The sequence below is a fragment of the Silurus meridionalis genome, chromosome 27, assembly GCF_014805685.1.
Source record: "Silurus meridionalis isolate SWU-2019-XX chromosome 27, ASM1480568v1, whole genome shotgun sequence".
NCBI lineage: Eukaryota > Metazoa > Chordata > Actinopteri > Siluriformes > Siluridae > Silurus > Silurus meridionalis.
The window spans coordinates 4,835,898-4,856,203 of NC_060910.1; the positions used below are offsets into that span (position 1 = coordinate 4,835,898).

The following is a 20,306-nucleotide window of genomic DNA, read 5'->3' on the forward strand; positions in this document are numbered from 1 at the left end:
AGAAAAATTGCAGCTATGACTGTAGAGTGGCGCAGAAAAGGAAAAACATTGGCTGATTAAAAAATGAAGTCATCCCTGTGTAGAGTGGTTGAGAAAAGGAAGGAAAAACATGAAGCTGACCCACACTCATAGTAGTTTCATACCATGTTTACACCATCAGGAAACCTTATGAGTATTATTAGGTGCATAGTGTAAAGTTAGACACTATATATATATATATATATATATATATATATATATATATATATATATATATATATATATGACAGTAGACAGTGTTCTCTAAATGCTCAGCAGAAATAAAGTTGAAATACTTAACATTAAGGTTTTGTATGGTGTAATATTATAAAGTTATTATACAAGTTATTATAATATAAAATATTATAAAGCCCCATATTTGACACACAAACAGTAAAACCGAACACTGTACTGCGGCGGATGTTTTAAAAAGTATCAGCTATGTAGGCTAACACACATGTATACAGTGCAATGTTTACTTTTTTCTTTTTATTATTTTTAACATTCTAAAATTAATAGTGAAGACATTCAAACTATGAAAGAACATATGGAATTATGTAATAAACAAAAACGTGTCAAACAACCCAGAATGTGTTATATATTTTTGATTGTCTGAAGTAGCTACATGTAGCTTTGATGGTCTGGTTTTCAGTTCACAGGTTCTTTGTCCAGAGTACATTTGTGATATTTCTTTCCCTGAGTGGCAAGTGGTCTTGTGTTCAGGAAACAAATTCAATAGTCCTTTTGGTGCTACTACATCTACTGAACTTATCCATATTATAGCAAGAATCAGTTAAGTCAAAAGAAAACACAGTCCATCATTCCTTTAGGAAATTACTTAAAATGTATCCTGGAGTGCAGTCTACAAAACCATCAAACTCTTTCATGAAACAGGCTCTTGTGAGTTGAGTCAAGTCAAGTCAAGTCAAGTCAATTCAAGTTTATTTCTATAGCGCATTTCACAACAAACATTGTCTCAAAGCAGCTTTACAGAATGTTAAGAGTCATTGTGAATGCTGTGCATTAATCCCTGATGAGCAAGCCATGGCCTTAGATGTTATGAGGAAGAAACCTTGAGAGGAACCAGACTCAAAAGGTAAACCCATCCTCATTTGGGTGACATCAAGAGTGTGATCATAATAAGGATGTTCAATGTCTTTGTTAAATGTATGGAGGGTGAACAGACGGTTCCTGAATGTGTGGTTCCCACTACGAAGCATGGAGGAGGAGGTGTGATGGTGCGAGGGTGCTTTAATGGTGACACTGTAGGTGAAATTTTCTCAAAATTGAGGGTACACCTAACCAGCATGACTACCACAGCATTTTGCAGTGACATGCCATTCCATCTGGTTTACACTTAGTGGGACCACAATTTGTTTTCCAAACACATTTTTTAGTTATGTAAGAGCTATTTGTCCAAGAAGGAGAGTGATGCAGTGCTGCATCAGATCCACACGCAAACTCCAAAATCTAGTGAGACATCTTCCCAGAAGAGTGAAGGATAATATAACACCGAATGGGGACTAAATGTGGAATGGGATGTTTATAAAGCAGATTGGAATCTAATGGTCACAAACTCATGTATATATAATGTATATTTTATGCATTTAAGAATCCACAATTGTTAAACCCACAAATGTGGACAACCAGCTGTATTAGACATCTTAAACTGGTTTCTCATCCTGCAGTTTGATAATGAAGCTGTAGAAGAAAAACCGAGTAATGTACTTAATGTAATATATCATATTATATCGATGTTATATAAGCCCTAAATGGAGTTCGGTTTGGCCCTCTAACAGAACAAATAAAGGTTTTACTACTTTCCACTACATTGTGTTCCTTTCGTAAAAAGGTGTCCATCAGAACGTGTTTGCTTTCCACACAACCTGTACAGCAAAGCTATTATAGAAATGTGTTTTCCAGTTAAATTCCTAACACATATTTAATTGATTTTTTCGCTATGATTCATTATTTTAAGGGTTTCTCTTAGTTTATGTGTATTTCTCCTAACTGATACCTAGAGAGCCTAACAATCACTTCATTAACACAGAGCCAGAACTCTGTATTTGTACGTTTCCAGCTGTTAATTATTGAACAAGTTATATGTCTACTGACACCAGATCCATAATAGCAGTAACGAACACAGTTTACTGGCAAAAGTACTTCCTCATGAATTTTCTTTTTTACATCTAAACTACTAAATACGCTATATGGACTTTTTCAGCCATATGTGGTTCTTCTCCAAACTGTTCACACAAATTTAGAGGCACACAATTGTATAGGATGTCTTTGGATGCGGTATCATGAAATTTTCCCTTTGCTAGGAGAACCTGAAGACCCAAAACCGTTCCAGCATGACAATGCTCGTTTTCAAAAAGCCAGCTTCATGAAGATATGGTTAACATGCATTAGAGTGGAAGATCTTCATTGACCTGCTAAAGCTAGCAACTTTGGGATGAACTGCAGGATGAATGCACCCCAGGCATCCTCACTTCACCTTTATCAGTACCTGAATCTGGTGGAACATCTTCCTAGTAGAGTGGAGCAGCAAGAAGGGACTGTATGCGGAATTGGATGCTCAAAAACCATTTAAATAATTTGGTCAGATGTCCATGAACTCATCCATTAAGTGTATGGTCTGAAATGGGGACACATCCTGATCAGAACAGCTGTCCTTTTGCATCACAAGTAAAATCTGTGGGTAATTTATTGTAGCCAAATCACTTTTCATGATTTTCGGACATGGGTGAGAACGTATATAAAACGCCAAACAAATATTAGCTTGAGGTCAGGATCCAGAAGGAGTTCAACCTGACTGCACCATATTTTTTTTAAATAAATTTTAATCCTTTCAAATAAATATCTGGACAATAGGTTATAAATAACTCGATCTGGAATTGTAAAAGGGGATAAGAAAATAAAAATGATCATGTTTATTCAATTTATTATAAATAGAAAAAGTGAGAACATGCAGAAAGTAAAAAAAAATAACTGGCCATGTTCGATTTGCACTAATTATTTTCAAACCATCGATTACATTAAACAACTTTGAAAAATGAAAGTCTTCTACAGCAGCTGTTATACAAGGAATTTTGCTAAATTGCGACAAATGAGACATGCAATCGAAACATGTGGTTATTGTTTATTTAATATGCAGGCTGATTAGATTTCAACTGTGTTAGTAAATGCAAATGAAATGCAGATGTCATACTTTCCAGGAAAACTATTTTCCAAAATATATCCACGTACTTTCCCATACAGACAACTGAAATCAGTTACCAATGTTATCCGTATCTAAATTAGGTACGACATACATCTAATGACATACAAAAACACAGTGGAATCCAAAGTGATTCATTGATTTAAAGTAGAAAAGTTTATAAACAGATACAAAGCACATAGAAAAATCTGAAAGGGAAAAAAAACCCAACTTGTTCAGTTCAGTACATGTAAAAAGAAACATTGTGTGTATTGGCAGTGTTCGTATTATGACAAAATAAGGCACAAAAGTTAGAGATGTATGTTCCATTTGGGTTAAGTGTTCTGGATTCACGTCCTCGAATAATACAAACATTAACATTAAACAACACAAGCTACCAGTTTTCACTTTGTATTCGGTCGATAACAAACACAAATGTCTGAATTTGTTTTATCGTCAGAAAGGAAGTCACCAGGGACTGTTCAAAGCTAAAAAAACAAAACGCTAAAACCATGACGTTCAATATAATACACGACAACACTACACCAGGATATCAGTTAGATCCAAACCTGTCTGATTACATCACCAGTAATGTCGGGAGGTATTACTACTCTGATGGGAAACGTGAGATCAGACAGATTAAGTTGCCACATTATGCAAGGAGCGCACAATGACTGTAAAGATTAATTGTTGAGAGATAGCCAAATGAAAGCAGGTCACAGTCAAATCCATACACTCTCGATCCCAACCAAAGGGTTTTCAATGTCAGAAGGAAAGCACCTGAAATTCATCTGAACATTTAGTCATACATTTAACAGATTCTAAAGAGATTCAGCGGTAACAGTCCAAAATTACGTTTCCTTAAAGTTCTAAAAAAACCCTTAATGTTTACAGTTGGGTAAAAACCCACAAATCTAAGGTGACTGGAACAGTGAAGGAACATTTAGAAATGTTCCCAGGAAATTCTCAGGAAATCGAAAGTGTACAAATTTAAATCCTGACCATGACACAGCACAAAAGGGCACAAAACTGCCCATGATATCAATGTTTGAACGGGTTTATGCTCTCTCTATCGTCCAGTAATTAATCAAGGATGTCCATGAATTCATGTATGTGAAAGAGAACAGACTGCACTTTTCTCCGTGTGCGTTATACTGCGCTGTGTTGTATCATGAGCAGCATGTGCTGATCTTCACATTTCCTGACTGGTAGCTGTTGTATTATAAGGGAGAGCTGGCTGGTGGGTGGAACGTGGCAGGAGAGCAAATTGGTGAGATAAAAATCCAAAGTGTATATTTCCCTGTAAGATCATTGTTAACAGGAGAGAATAAAAAAATAAATAAATACCACAACAAAAAAAAATTAAGAAAATAATCTCTATTCAAACCTTTTATATCTTTAAAAGACAAGAGTGGTCAGATCTGCTGGTCCATTTTTATCAGTAACCATGGCAAACATGATGGCATTATTGAGACACATACAAGATCATTTAAGTCCGTTATTCACCTCACAAAATGTGCACGTCTTGTTAGATTTAAAAAGAAGTCCATAAAAAAAAAAAGAGCATTTGCATCACTCCAAAAATGTTCCCATATGCATTACTCCAAAAATGTCCGCTCGCCGACGCAAATGCAGAATATAAAAGAATCATCACCGTCCTCTACACACCAAATCATTAAAACATCACTTTCTCCTTCTTTCCTCTATATAGTTAGCTCTATTCTTAGCTCCAGGCTGTTCGCATTAAAGCCACGGTCCAGTCATATTAGCTCCATGTCACAAGGCTTTCAAATATTCATGACATTTGAACGGGCGGTAATGTGAGACGGCCAAGTGCATGAAGACCCGAGGCCCGACAGCAAGCCAGCCTGGCTGCAAGTTAATATTCCGCAAACACATGCACACAAACAAACATTAAACTCTTGGTTCTTGGGAGAAACCAACATGCCTTGAGGAACAGTTTTTTCCAGGCTTGGACTCAAAAGTAGAATTAGGATTAATTCATGCCTGGAAAACTTCCCTGGACTACATGTTAAATGTTATTAACACTGTTTTCAATAAGGGAAAAAAAAGTCTGTTGTCTGTAATGTTTAGAAATGCTTTCGGGCCTGTAATAACCAGATTTTCTGGAATACTTTCAGATGACTGGGATTTGCAAGATTGTTAGGCAATATATTTGGCTAGATTCCCAACTTCACCCAATATTTTCAGGTGATTATTATTATTGCAATTCAGCTTACAGGCAGGCGAAAGCACAAAAAAAAAAAGTTAAATATATTAATTATGTACATATACACTGAAATAGATTATAAACATGAGTCCTGGCTTAATTAAAGTCTTGTGAAATGTTATTTTGGCACTCGAAGGTTGTTAACAGTCTTCAACAAATGCATATTAAGTCTTTACAAAATAAAATAATGCAAAAAAAAAAAAACAAACATACGAGAAAACCCCAAAAAAAACACTGACTGGCATTTTATAAGAAGGCAAAACATACTATCCATTTCTCTTAAAAGCATGACACCTTAACCAATACAGGCCGGTGTGCACTATAATGTTATACTGCTCTGTAACAAAAAAATGAATAAAACACATCCGAAACCCAACAGTTAAACCAAACACCTAAATCTATTCTTTTCAAACAGAAAATGGTATCACAGCGGGATTTTTTTTGGAACAACAAGCACCTCAAAAAAATCATAGGCAGTATATATATCAAGGCAGAAATAGCTTAAAGAATTCAAATTGCATTTATAAAATAATAATAATAATAATAAAAAAGCGTTTTGAGTGAGATAAAAACATTTTGTAATAGAAAAGAAAAAAAATCTCTGATATTAAAAACAACACAACACTGAACATCATTACACTTTTTGATGACCTTAATCGTACTGACGTTGAGCAACATGATGCATCAACGTCAGATACAGTGAGACGGCAAAGAGATCACCAGCCCTCTAGTGGTCTGCTCAAACCCTAATTCTATCCGTCTTTCCATCACACTTGGTCCACTAGTGTAGAAGGTCCCGTGGCTCACGCAGGAACACCAGCAGGACGGTGATGTTATCGCTGGAGCCTGCAGCTTTGGCCTGAGCCACCAGGCTTTGAGCGATGTCCTCCCCCGAGCCACCAGACTCACGCAAAGCCTCCAGGACCAGACCGGGAACGTCAGCTGGACGCAAAACATCAAAGAAACCGTCACATGCCAGCAGGACGTAGTCCTCGTCTCCACTCAGCTGGACCTGGGTGCAGTCTGCCGCATTTGATATATACGGCTTCTGATCGAAATCACCTGAAAGTTGGACGGAATTGCCAAATGAGGTATACATCATGACAGGGTGTGATGGATCGATCAATCGATAATTTTAACCATCCATCAAATCATAAGTAGAAGTCAGTAACACTGCGATTACAGTAACAGAATCAGTGGCCAGAGGTTGTGCTTCCAACTCCAGTCCAATCACTCAGACAAAAAATAAAAAGGGGTGACATTGTTCTCCTGGTTACTTACCAATTGCCCGGGAAACGGCGTACGTCCCGTTAACACGCCAGCAACCCATGAATGCAATGCAGCCTCCCAGGTCCTCTATTCTCTTCTTCTCATCCTGCACAGGAGCACATACAAATAACTCTTAATAGAATTAGGAATAAAAGCTAATATCTAAACCTTTTTCAAAAGGCAAAATTAGATATATATTAACTTAAGCTTATCCAAAACAAAAATAATAAAAAACACAAAGCACTTAAAAGACTGCTCTTGTTTTTCTGTTAAACCTTCAGCTTTACATTTTCACTCTGTCATGAACAACAATTATATTTTAATTTATTTATATACTCCAGATTTTAGAAGAAAAGATTTTACCACCAAATCTTATACAAACACACTGATTACATCTCCTATTAAAGGCATTTGATTTCTAATCTATCCTGAGGCATAGTTAAAGGAACATCTCAAAGTTGCAGATTTGGCTAAATGAAAGTGAAAACAGATGAAATCACTTATGGTGAAGGAAACCAATCCTTTCAGCACCCATTTCAGCCTCCTCATAGCAAATCCAAGGGAAAATAAATCATCATCCACCTCATGCACTTAACAGTCACTTCAAATGAAAGTACAAGTTAACTGTATTTCTGAAACAGAACCTTCAGCAAAGCTTAACAATTTTTTTTTCTTTTCTGGAGGGATAAAATATCGGTTTGGACTGATTTATGATGTGCTTTCGTCTTCACGAGAAACAGAAGACTGAAAAAAAGGATAGAAAATTTTCAAAATGCAGCTGAATACAGTCTATTTTAAAGCAGGACTAGACTTTAGTTTCCATGTATCGCTGGTGTGTCTTATTGGGGTTCATTTGTTACTGTACTTAAGTGGCTTTTTCACATATCTGAACTTTACTGAAGTATTTCCATTTGGGGAAACTTTTACTTCACTACATTTCGAAAGTCAAATATCTTTTTATTTTTACTTAGATCAGTGTGCTGAGAGTCACATAAACTGAGTTGATTAAGCAAAGAGACTTGTGATAAATAATAACAGGAACATTAAAGCCAATAAATCAGAGTACTATGGATACTTTTTGGATACATTTTAAGGCAAATACTTTTGTACTTTTACTCAAGTGAAAGTTTGAATGGACACTTTTACTGTTACTGGAGTCATATTTTACAGAGTGCACCTCTATTTTAACTCAACTACATGGTTTGTGTACTTTGTCTGCCACTGATGGCCATCCAAGATGTTTGTGTTGTGTACCTCTCTTTCAGGTTTATGGGGGTCCATGAGGATGACAGGCTCGCCCTTCTTCACCAGCATGACCTGCGAGTCGCCCAGCCAGGACACCGTCAACCAATCAGCAGCCAGCAACACGGCCACGCCCGTACTCCCACTGCGCATGCGCTGCAGACACAACACACCCATGTTATCATTCATGGACCGCAACTGATGCAAGGAGTTCACCTCAGCGTGTGTTTGATTCCATTCCCAGAAACAACACCTGAGCGAAAAACAAAACAAAAAGCTTTCTACATCGAGTGACTAAACTCGAAGCCTTTCATATGCTACTTTCTCTGACTTTCAAGAGCGTTCTCGCTGCACCCACATTACAGCAGTGTAACCAACGCTGACTAATATCTCTACCTGCACACACAAACACACTGACAGCACGAAAGCTTCAAACCAAACATTCATCCACACTCTGTGAAGGCGTGAAGGAGATTTTCTCGGAAACTAAACAAAATGTTATCAGAAGTTTCCACTGGAACAACACCAGAGGATGAACCTGTTTTTGTGGCTTGTTAATTAAAAAAATTTTAAATATTACATTTATACTTATTCATTAAATATAAATTATAGCCTTATTTTATTCTTGGGATTTTGATTTAAATCTTTCTGGTCACTGGGACAGAACCTTAACCCACAACATGCAATCAGGTTTTCCATCATAAACTACATTTTCATGATTAAAAAGCAGAAACCCAAAAGCAATAGCACATGAATTATTGAATATATTAGTAACAATATTAACTGCATCCTGATCAGAGTTCTCCCTATTATATAAATATGACAGGGTCTGTTTTAATTATTCAATCACATTTTTTGGCTTCACTATTAAGTCTATTTTTGTTACAACTCAACATTTCAAAAATCCATGAGGTAAACATGACTAAATTACTTGCCTTCTTTGACTCAAAAAACTATACACTTTAAGGAATTCAGGTGTAAGGCACAAAGTAATAATGAAGGGTTCCTTTGTTTTCTTCCAACTGAGATAAGCAACTGTGATCATTTAATACAGAGCCTGTAAAAGGGTTAGAAACACATAGTTTTGCCTGTTCAATTTGTTTATATGCAACAAACTAGGTAAAGGCAGAAACACAAACAGTGAATGATTAGAAGAAAGTTCTATAACATTTTTGGCTCTAGCAGAATTATTTTTATAAGAGAGAGAACAGGAGAGAAGTTGTAAGCAACAGTCAAACTTGTAGCTCTATGTTGTTTAGTGTAGCACCAGGGTTCTGGAGGAACGTTGTCTCGTTTTTACTGTGTACCCCTGTGTATAGTAGAAATGACCATAAAAGCCTCTTGACTTGACATGGAAGTGGAAGCTTAACTGTTTGGGGTTGTTTTGGAGCAGGGAAGGTTAAAGACTTATTCCGGGTGTACAGAATAATGAACCAACATCGCTACAATTCCATACTTCAACACCGTGCAATTCTGTCTGGACGGTGGCTCATTTTAACCAGCTTCACCATATAACACGACAATGACCCTCTGCAAGCGTTATTTAGAGAGCTAACATCATCTAGAGTGATATCTATCATGGAACGGTCTGCCCAGTCACTGCATCTAAATCATATTGAACTGCTCTGTGATGAACTGGATCTCAAGGTCAGAAAGATCTCTCCAACTAATAAAGAACTCAGAAGAGACACAGAAAGGTATTTCAGCTGAATGTTTGGAAAAACCAACTGTCCAGATGCACAGTGTGTGTAAAGCTGTTATTTATGATAAGAAGGATTTTCAATTTAAAAAACCATCTGCATATTCATATATTTGTTTGTTCAAATTAAATCTGCATACTGCTACATTACCTAGCTTGTTGCATATAAACAAAAGGAATATGCATCATTTGAGACAACTTGACAATTTGTCTCTGAAAAAACATTGTGTGTTTTGGGGAAACCAGGTAACAGGACAACAACAATAAAATATTTCAAATTAAAAGCTACTTCAGATGGAAACTGTCTGTTTGAGATGTTCAAGATGCATCTATGAATAGATTCTTCAGTGTTAGTACTTTGTAAAAGACAGCTGTAATGTTTCTCATACAAGTCTTCAGGACAGAGATTTTTTTTGTTCTCTATAACTTGACAACCTGCATTTGTAACTTTCAGTAAAAAGAATAAAAATAAAGCTTTGATTAATAATCACGATATCCATCATTTGTGCAGATATACAATTATACATATGATTTCTTCTTCTTTTAGCCTCTGGAAGTTTTTCTTTATCAATTTTAAAAATGATTGACTGAATAAAAGCTAAAACACGTAACTTTCACTTGAAACACTTGTTTTACAGATGTCCTGCAAATGCAATTAAATACAATTACAAATGGATAGTTTGTTGACAAACAGCTCTGAAAGAAGAAGTGCTGTTATTGGAACAAAATTAACCTCAGAGTGGTAGCAGTGACTCCACTTTGCGTTGGCCTTCACCACAATAGTGATATTTTTCCAATAACAGCACACCCCCAAATGGTTTATTCTTCACTTAAAACACAATAAGTATTATAATACACTAATGTGTGAGTATGTGTATATATATTATATATACACAGTACAGACCCAAAAGTTTGGACACACCTTCTTATTCAAAGAGTTTTCTTTATTTTCATGACTATGAAAATTGTAGAGTCACACTGAAGGCATCAAAACTATGAATTAACACATGTGGAATTATATACATAACAAAAAAGTGTGAAACAACTGAAAATATGTCATATTGTAGGTTCTTCAAAGTAGCCACCTTTTGCTTAGATTACTGCTTTGCACACTCTTGATGCCTACTTTGAAGAACCTACAATATGACATTTTCAGTTCACTTTTTTGTTATGTATATAATTCCATATATAATTCCACATGTGTTAATTCATAGTTTTGATGCCTTCAGTGTGACTCTACAATTTTCATAGTCATGAAAATAAAGAAAACTTTTTGAATGAGCAGGTGTGTCCAAACTTTTGGTCTGTACTGTATATATATAATATATATAAACTTTTGGTCTGTACTGTATATATATATATATATATATATATATATATATATATATATATATATATATATATATATATATATATATATATATATAATTAAAAAAATCTTTTTTATACCTCTCTCCTGGCCTTTATCCTGAACATATCATCTGTCTGGATGAAGGAGTTTTTAAAGGCCGTACTCGTGTCACTCTTCAGCACCTCTTGTTGGCTAAGGATGACATGCAAGTGGGTAGACGTGTAGGTCGCAGCATCGACTCCTCCGTGACCATCAAACACGGCATAATACTCACGCTCCACACCGTCCTGTAGGAAAGAGAACAACTTCAAATCAGAAGCACTTAAAGGAGTATATACAAGAATACACACTGAATAATTTATACCAGGCAGACAAATTGCAACAATATTTCATTCCTAGTTTTACTCTTAAGCTGCGTAAAGTCTCTGCATCATTACTACAACACTTCCTTTGACCCATCGCTTTTTGTCAGAATGAAACATTTAAGAGTAAAAAGTATATGGTTTTAACAGACAAAAAGACCCCACTGCCAGTGACTAATGTCTGACCCTCAACGACAAGCTAGTTTGTAACTTGCTAGTAATCAGTCATATTAAAAATAATCTGCTAACTCACGCAAAGATAGACTTTGGTTTTATTTTTGGTTAAACTGAATGCCCTTTGTGGAATGAATGCTGAATTGGCTTTAGCCAATAAAACGTATCTATTTAATAGTTATTGATAACTACTAAAAAACTTCAGCTTTATGGCAAATTTGAATTAACAGGCCATTAATTAACATGTAACAGGTAAAAATTACTTTGGTATTTTTCAATTCTGTAAACATTTCCTTCATTTGAACATGTTTTCCTCAACAAAAAAAAAAGAAAAAAAAGAAAAACATTTTATTACACTATTAAGTTATGGCCTAATCTTTACAGTGCCTGTCAAAGGTTTAGAAACACCTCATCACTTATAGTATATGAGACATGTTTTTGGGTTATTTAAACAGTATTAAAATTGACTTTAATCAAACAAATATATACAGTGAGGAAAATAAGTATTTGAACACCCTGCTATTTTGCAAGTTCTCCCACTTAGAAATCATGGAGGGGTCTGAAATTGTCATCGTAGGTGCATGTCCACTGTGAGAGACATAATCTAAAAAAAAAAAAATCCACAAATCACAATGTATTATTTTTTAACTATTTATTTGTATGATACAGCTGCAAATAAGTATTCTAACACCTATCTATCAGCTAGAATTCTGACCCTCAAAGACCTGTTAGTGTGCCTTTAAAATGTCCACCTCCACTACATTTATTATCCTAAATTAGATGCACCTGGTTGAGGTTGTTAGCTGCATAAAGACACCTGTCCACCCCATACAATCAGTAAGAATCCAACTACTAACATGGCCAAGACCAAAGAGCTGTCCAAAGACACTAGAGACAAAATTGTACACCTCCACAAGGCTGGAAAGGGCTACGGGGAAATTGCCAAGCAGCTTGGTGAAAAAAGGTCCACTGTTGGAGCAATCATTCGAAAATGGAAGAAGCTAAAGATGACTATCAATCTCCCTCGGACTGGGGCTCCATGCAAGATCTCACCTCGTGGGGTTTTAATGATCCTAAGGAAGGTGAGAAATCAGCCCAGAACCACACGGGAGGAGCTGGTCAATGACCTGAAAAGAGCTGGGACCACCGCTTCCAAGGTTACTGTTGGTAATACACTAAGGCGTCATGGTTTGAAATCATGCATGGCACGGAAGGTTCCCCTGCTTAAACCAGCACATGTCCAGGCACGCCTTAAGTTTGCCAATGACCATTTGGATGATCCAGAGGAGTCATGGGAGAAAGTCATGTGGTCAGATGAGACCAAAATAGAACTTTTGGGTCATAATTCCACTAAACGTGTTTGGAGGAAGAAGAATGATGAGTACCATCCCAAGAACACCATCCCTACTGTGAAGCATGGGGGTGGTAGCATCATGCTTTGGGGTGTTTTTCTGCACATGGGACAGGGCGACTGCACTGTATTAAGGAGAGGATGACCGGGGCCATGTATTGCGAGATTTTGGGAACAACCTCCTTCCCTCAGTTAGAGCATTGAAGATGGGTCGAGGCTGGGTCTTCCAACATGACAATGACCAAGCACACAGCCAGGATAACCAAGGAGTGGCTCTGTAAGAAGCATATCAAGGTTCTAGCGTGGCCTAGCCAGTCTCCAGACCTAAACCCAATAGAGAATCTTTGGAGGGAGCTCAAACTCCGTGTTTCTCAGAAACAGGCCAGAAACCTGACTGATCTAGAGAAGATCTGTGTGGAGGAGTGGGCCAAATTCCCTCCTGCAGTGTGTGCAAACCTGGTGAAAAACTACAGGAAACGTTTGACCTCTGTAATTGCAAACAAAGGCTACTGTACCAAATATTAACATTGACTTTCTCAGGTGTTCAAATACTTATTTGCAGCTGTATCATACAAATAAATAGTTACAAAATCATACATTGTGATTTCTGGATTTTATTTTTTAGATTATGTCTCTCACAGTGGACATGCACCTACAATGACAATTTCAGACCCCTCCATGATTTCTAAGTGGGAGAACTTGCAAAATAGCAGGGTGTTCAAATACTTATTTTCCTCACTGTAAATGTTTAGATGTTACATTAATTTTTACTGAAAAATCCTCACTTAGTATAAATAAAAGCTTTACACACTCTGGGCAGCTGAAATACTTTACTTGCCAAAGGAATTCACTAGTTGGAGATTTCTTCTGACCTTGTGCTCCAGTTCATCTCAGTACAGTTCAATAGGATTTAATAGCTGTGACTGGGAAGCCATTCCATGATAGATATCACTCCAGATAACTGTTTGCTCTCGGAATAACTCTTACAGAGAGTCAATGTCTTGTTATATGGTGTAATCTGGTAAAATGAGCCACAGTCCAGACAGAATTGCATGTTGTTAATAAAGTCTCTAACATATATCCATAATGTCGTATTTGTACTCATCTGTCCATTAAACTTTCTTCCAGTTATTCCCATGCGTGTCTCAAAAACCATAAAAGACTAGGTGTTTCCACACTTTGACAGATGCTGTACATCCAAATAAAAGACAACATAAAGGAAGTGCTAATGTGAAACAGGGCAATGGATTTCATTTATTTCACTCTAACATAAAAACATCTGCAGTTCCTTGCAGATGTGGCACTGAACCAGGTTTAGGCAATACACCCTACTAAACACGATAAAATTGAGACAGACCCCTGACCTGCAAACCAAAAAGCTGGTTAAATTCAGGGAGTAACACGTGACGATCCTCCATCTTCCTGCGCGTGTTCCGTATGGCGTGGACAGAGCAGAGGCGAGAATGTGAGGAGCAAGGTGTCAGATTGGGCAGCTGTTTCTGCCAGGCCACACCCACTTCTCTCAGCTTGTTGATAAACAGACGCTGAACAGGCTCAGACTGTAGCACTGTGGAATGAAAATTCAGCTTGATTCTGAGGCTCATAGCATGGGATAGAATTATGTTTTAGAATTATATTTATGAGAACAAGCAGTCTCGATTGAGAACAGGTTCTCTATTTAATGCCAAGCTGTTATGTTTCATTTGAACACCAGAGGGCAGATATGTTGCATTATCCGATCTAGTTCAATCTTGCACTGGTGTCATTTCTGATCTTTCAGATACAATAAAACAAAAACCGAAATCACTCACACACTACTTCTGCTTCACCCTCCTGCTGCTGTTCTGGGTCTTTAGGGGAGTAGAAAGGTGAAAGATCATCTTTCAGAAGCTCAGTGACTGCAGCATGGCACATCGAAGCACTCAGGCTGCCAGGTGCATTTCTGCATACATACACAATCACACCAAAACACAGAATATTGAGAAGTGCAATATGTAATCGTAAAAACAAGAGCAATGCCGCACAAAACTTAGAATTTTTTTTTTTAAAGCCCTAAAGATTATCAAAATAACTTTACTGCTAATATTCATCTTTTACAGCACTCAGATTGCAGTATTAGGAGGGAATATGTATTTTACACTTACGCCTTTAGTGGTGTCCTTACCTGAAAGAATCCACCTCTTAATATCATCATTATGACACCATGGGTATAGAAACCATCAATATTATACAGAAAGGCAGTATAAGAGAGTGCTGCTCCACAGGAATCTCATACAGTAAGAATGAAATGCCATTGCTAAAGCAAGAAACCCAATTAACACATTTCAAGAAGTCTCCTTTCACTGTAGCCACATCTGCACCACCCGCATACATCATCTCTAGCAGAAGAATCGTTATTAACCTCATCAAATGAGCCCGGTTTTCTGTGCATTTTCTTCCATGCATTAATGTTTTCCTGGGGATTTAAAAAAACAACCGTTTTTTTTTTTTTTAAGTGTTTTGATCAATCTAGTCTCACGATGTCCAGCTTTTCTGGAAAAGTCCTTCTTGTAAATGCTCCTCTGTCATCCAATGTGGAATGGAAAAAAAAATAAAAACCAGCCATTAATTCGACACAAATATATTTGAGCTTGTGCGGTTTTCTACAGATGCAGTTTGCAAGCTCTGACTAGTGCACTCTTTGACCGTCCAATCAAAGGACGTGACTATGCCAACATGATTGCACACCATCTAGGGCGCCTCGGAGTGGTCAAATTGCAATCTGATTGGTTAAAGCAACAGCTTCAAGCAATACGGAGTTTTATGCAAAAGAGTCCACAGGTGCTGATTATGAAGGTTTATGGCAGATAGCAACACGTGATGTGGTGGCTAAAATCTGATTGGATAGAAACTCACATAAAATTCAATTTTGGAGAAAAAGCTATGAGAGAAAATATATAAAATGAAAAGAATAGACTTAGGAATAATTAATTACATATTCTTGTACTAAAATATAATAAAACATGATATAAGACATAAAAGTCAGTGATTCTGAAGTTAGGCCAGCAGAGAAGCCCTTACTACCATCTTAATCAGCTGATTTTGTCTTTAAAAGCTCTTCTCTTGTTTCTGAGTCCCTCAAACCGCCAAACTTCACCTCTTAGCTGAATTTCCACTGCTAACGTTTTAACAGTGTTAAAGTATCCTCCTCTTTCCTGCTAGCATCTATTCATTTATGACCACTCCTGCTAATCTCCAGAGAATCGTAGTAGATCCTTCACTTTATGTATACTTTAATAAAGGAGAAGCTGATCACACGTTCAGGAGAACGAAACTTTTGTGTTTAATTTTGGCACAGAATAACGATCAATTTCATTAAAAGTAAAATCAGATTAGTGAGGTCACTGCAAAGCTCTGAAAATGGCATGGTGCTACGTGAACAGGAAATAAACTTTGATCGCACAGGAAGTGGTTAGAACAATGGTTGTTTCGTGAACAGGAAGTCTGCCATGTGGAATGTACTAGAAACAGAAAGAGTGGGAAAGAAACACAGAGACACGGGCAGAGACACGGGCAGAGACACGGGCAGAGACACGGGCAGAGACACGGGCAGAGACACGGGCAGAGAGAAAAGACAATGAGTAGGACAGACAGAGAAAAACTAAAGAATGGGAATAAAACACACAGAGAGCAAGAGTGTGATAATAGACAAGAAACAATATAAGAGACAAACAGAGAGGGAGACTCATGTCTGAACTTGTGCAACTGCTATATATATATTTAAAAAAAAAAGCGTACACAAGAATTGGAGGAATGTGTGAACACTCCTCATCTGCTTGAGACAGGAAGAAGCGGCAGGTGTGAATCTACACATATAAACACACACACACACACACACACACACACACACACACACACACACACACAAGCACAACATACCCTAATGAACAAACACACGTGCAGATTTATATAAGGAGATGAATGGACAGTTAATGCCATCACTTTTCCTAGTGACGTGATGCATAAAAAAAAAAAATAAATAAAAAATGTAAAAAAAACTATCCATAAGCAGTTTTATGAAAATGTATCTATATAAACACCACTGCATTTTGTGTATGACTGCAAATTTAGGTCACATACAAACACCCATTTGGTATAAAAGTAAGATGATTGAATGTTTACACACACACACACACACACACACACACACACACACACACACACACACACACACACACACACACACACACACACACACACACCAGTGGCAGGCCTTATTATAGAGAAAGGCCTTATTTAATTACATAATTATATATTACATATTATATTGATGCTTCTGCTAGAGATGATGATGTATCTGGGTGGTGCATTTGTGGTTGCAGCAAAAAAACCCTTGTTGAATTGTTTCTCTTGCTTCAGTACCGACATTCATTTTCGCTGTATGAGATTCCTGTCTGTGATTCAGCGGTGTTATACTACGTTTCTGTATAATATTGGAGGTTTCTATAGCTGTGGCGTCATAATGATGATATTAAGAGGTGGATTGAATCAGGTATGACACCACTGAAGGCCTGGGTGTGAATTTACTCACCTGGCAGACAGCAGCCGGAGCCCCAGGTCCAGGCTTTCACCCTTTATCTCGTCCAGAGTCACGGTACGGCTGAGCGGAGCGAGAGGAAGAGGATCATCTTGGCCCAGCGGGTTCGCAAACTCCTCCACAAACCGTTTCAGAAAATTCTGAGCCCGTCCTGTTCGTTCATCCCCATCACGGCCTTTTGACCGGTCTCTCTGTCTCACTCTGTCTCACAGCACACACTTCTGCAATCTGCCTTGTTCCTTTTCGCACCTAAGACAAAACCCAGCCACACACAAACACAGTTTTCCACAGTCTCTCATTACAACACTGTGACCTTCTGCCCTTTGTTTAAATAGGTTTAATCCTGCGAGTCAGTGTTTCGATGAGGACACTGATCAGTTGCAATGCAGCATGTGAGTCAGAGTGGGGTGATACAGACACTACGTCATATTATGAACAGCTTGCTCTGAAATTCCTTCGCAATTCTCACATGCACCTGCAATTTAAAGCTCAAAATCCAAACAGCCAAAGCCACACCAATAATTGTATTTTCGCCTCCCGCTCAGAAAAAACGCCTATATTTACATTTATATGCGCAACATTTGGCAGACACCCTTATCCAGATCAACCTACAAACGTGTCCCGAGAGTCACACAGAATACAGATTAACATGGCAGAGGTAGAACTGTGTATTCCTGAAGATACAACAGGAAAAGAACATCTGGTTTTATGTAATCTTTTTCCTTTTTTATTTGCAATACAAAGGCTTTGTTTGTGAAAGGGCCGTGCATTAGAAGTCAAAAGGAACTGAAGCCAACCACTAACACTAACTCCAACAACATATATTTCATAGAAAATAATTCATTCATTTTTAGAAAGTCTGTGAAAGATTTACAGGCTGGATGCCTCTGTAGTTAGTTTCTAGTCGAATGAGCTGCCTTCAGCAAAATCATTTACACAAATAGATAAATCGCAACAGATGATCTGTGTAGAAGTGTAGAGTTGATCATTGACGATCCGTGGACTATGGAGTTACTGGACACAAGCAAAATCAAGCAAAGTTGCACATAATGCTGTCCTTCTTCAAACTGTCTCAGTCATTACAAATACAAACGTGTCTGTTACACGGTATAACAGGTGAAATATGTTGCGCTTCCTTTAGGAGCATGGCGGTATTTTGGGAATAGCCTGGCGCCGCATTTTTCCGCTATTACTGCATGTGTGCAAGACCGAGGAATATGTCCATATTATTTTCTGATGCTAATTTCTAAGTTTCTTTGACTAAACCATAACGCTGTTGCCAAGAAAAATAAAAAAGCATGAGTTTTGGAAACCTGTCTGTGCTTATATGATTTCTGTTGCAACTGGAGTTAGTGAGCTCTCCCTTCACCCAGACTCAACCCGTTACAACAGCTTGTATCTAAACAGTAGCCTACCAAGAAAGTCATTGTTCACTGTCTTCCTCCTTCCTTTCACAACAATTTCTCTCGGGAGTTTATCTTTTGGCATCGTCGTGCGTTAAAGAAAAACTTTTTCTCCCGATGCCGTGCAGCTCAGAAAACAGGTGAGGTGCGTTTTTTCATTTCCGTTCGAAAATTTCATTGGTCTAATGTTATGGGGCTCAGTTTTTTGGCTTGAAGTTTGTGAAACCAGGAAAAACCCAGGAAAAATTCATAAATAAGCCGCAGGGTTCAAAACGTGGGAAAAAAGTAGAGGCTTATAGTCCGAAAAATACGGTAAATCAATTTGCAACACAGATGCCAATGATTCAGTAACAGGCTTTCCTGATTCATGATGTAGAGGTTGCAATGCTCAAATATTTCCACGCCTTTTTCTAAATGACGAAAAGGCACCTTTTTTGTGTTTGGCCCACAAATATTTATTTTCTCAATTACATACATGCATTTTCTATACAGTTTTCCCATACTGGGTTTTAGAGGACCCTGAAACATGACCCAGGGAAGTACAATTGCACTCTCACACACACACACACACAGCAAATATTTGAACATGTCAATCAACCTGTCAATACGCAAGGAAGGCAGGATTTTAATCGTAACCCTACCATCCTAACCACTAACACACAATAATATTTAATAATGCAAAAAAAATATATATATATTTTAAAATCCAGTTCACACATTCACTAGATACAGAACTAGTTTGCAAAAGAATTAGTGTCACTCAGAGCAGTCTGTGGACTGGATTTAGAAAAGGAACAACTGGCAACAACATTCATAACATTGCATACATACCAGATGTATGTTGCAAAACCGGGGGTCTCAGAAATCAATATTATCGCGGTGCTGTGAAACGATTTATTATACCGCCCTGCTGTGAGTAAGAGTAGGAGAGACACTTTTTACACCAAAGCTCTGTTTTGCATGCTTTTCCACTCATAACCCTACAGAACACATTCCAAACTGATATTAAACATATGCAAGAAGAGCAGAAAGTGTGAAACAATGTAACAATGCAAGAACAGGCCTTCTAAAACAACATCCTGCAAACTTTTAATTTCGGTTTCAACACATTTCTTATTTATGCAGCAGGGGAAAAAACCACAACTTTGTTTGTATATGCACACAAGGTGATACGTACCTCTTAAAACCCTTTTATCCCGCTCCGACACTCCCTTCTCTCGGATATAAAAGACTTCAGCTCAGCTCACTGCCGGAAACCAGAGACCGGAAATGAGCGAAATGTATACACTGTATCCAATTCGGATTGACCTCGCAACGGATTATCCAGGCTTCTGACGCTTGTAAGATCTGTTTTGTGTGTGTCTGTCACGAAAGAAGAAAACAAGAATTCTGCCCCTAGTGGCATCTTGACGTCATTAACTAATTTTTTTAA

At 37.6% G+C, this 20,306-nt stretch overlaps 1 protein-coding gene across 1 annotated transcript; it reads right to left on the reverse strand.

Annotated features, from left to right (window-relative positions):
* Nucleotides 1-3,148: 3,148 nt before the first annotated feature.
* ppm1f (protein phosphatase, Mg2+/Mn2+ dependent, 1F) lies at nucleotides 3,149-20,198 on the reverse strand. Its single transcript, XM_046842112.1, has 8 exons — nucleotides 20,052-20,198; nucleotides 17,466-17,720; nucleotides 14,707-14,837; nucleotides 14,260-14,462; nucleotides 11,107-11,295; nucleotides 7,971-8,114; nucleotides 6,729-6,822; nucleotides 3,149-6,509 (listed from the first exon to the last, which is right to left on the reverse strand). Exons 3-8 carry the CDS (start codon nucleotides 14,807-14,809, stop codon nucleotides 6,229-6,231), a joined length of 1,014 nt encoding a protein of 337 aa, XP_046698068.1. The 5' UTR covers nucleotides 14,810-14,837; nucleotides 17,466-17,720; nucleotides 20,052-20,198; the 3' UTR covers nucleotides 3,149-6,228.
* Nucleotides 20,199-20,306: the final 108 nt, after the last annotated feature.

Bases quoted from the DNA above. Each gene is read 5' to 3' on its own strand.
- ppm1f (XM_046842112.1), bottom strand. From the start codon at position 14,809: ATGTGCCATGCTGCAGTCACTGAGCTTCTGAAAGATGATCTTTCACCT. The intron at 6,823-7,970 runs GTACACAACACA...GCTCCTGTGCAG, and splicing joins CCCATAAACCTGAAAGAGAG to GATGAGAAGAAGAGAATAGA. The intron at 6,510-6,728 runs GTAAGTAACCAG...TCCAACTTTCAG, and splicing joins CGCCGTTTCCCGGGCAATTG to GTGATTTCGATCAGAAGCCG.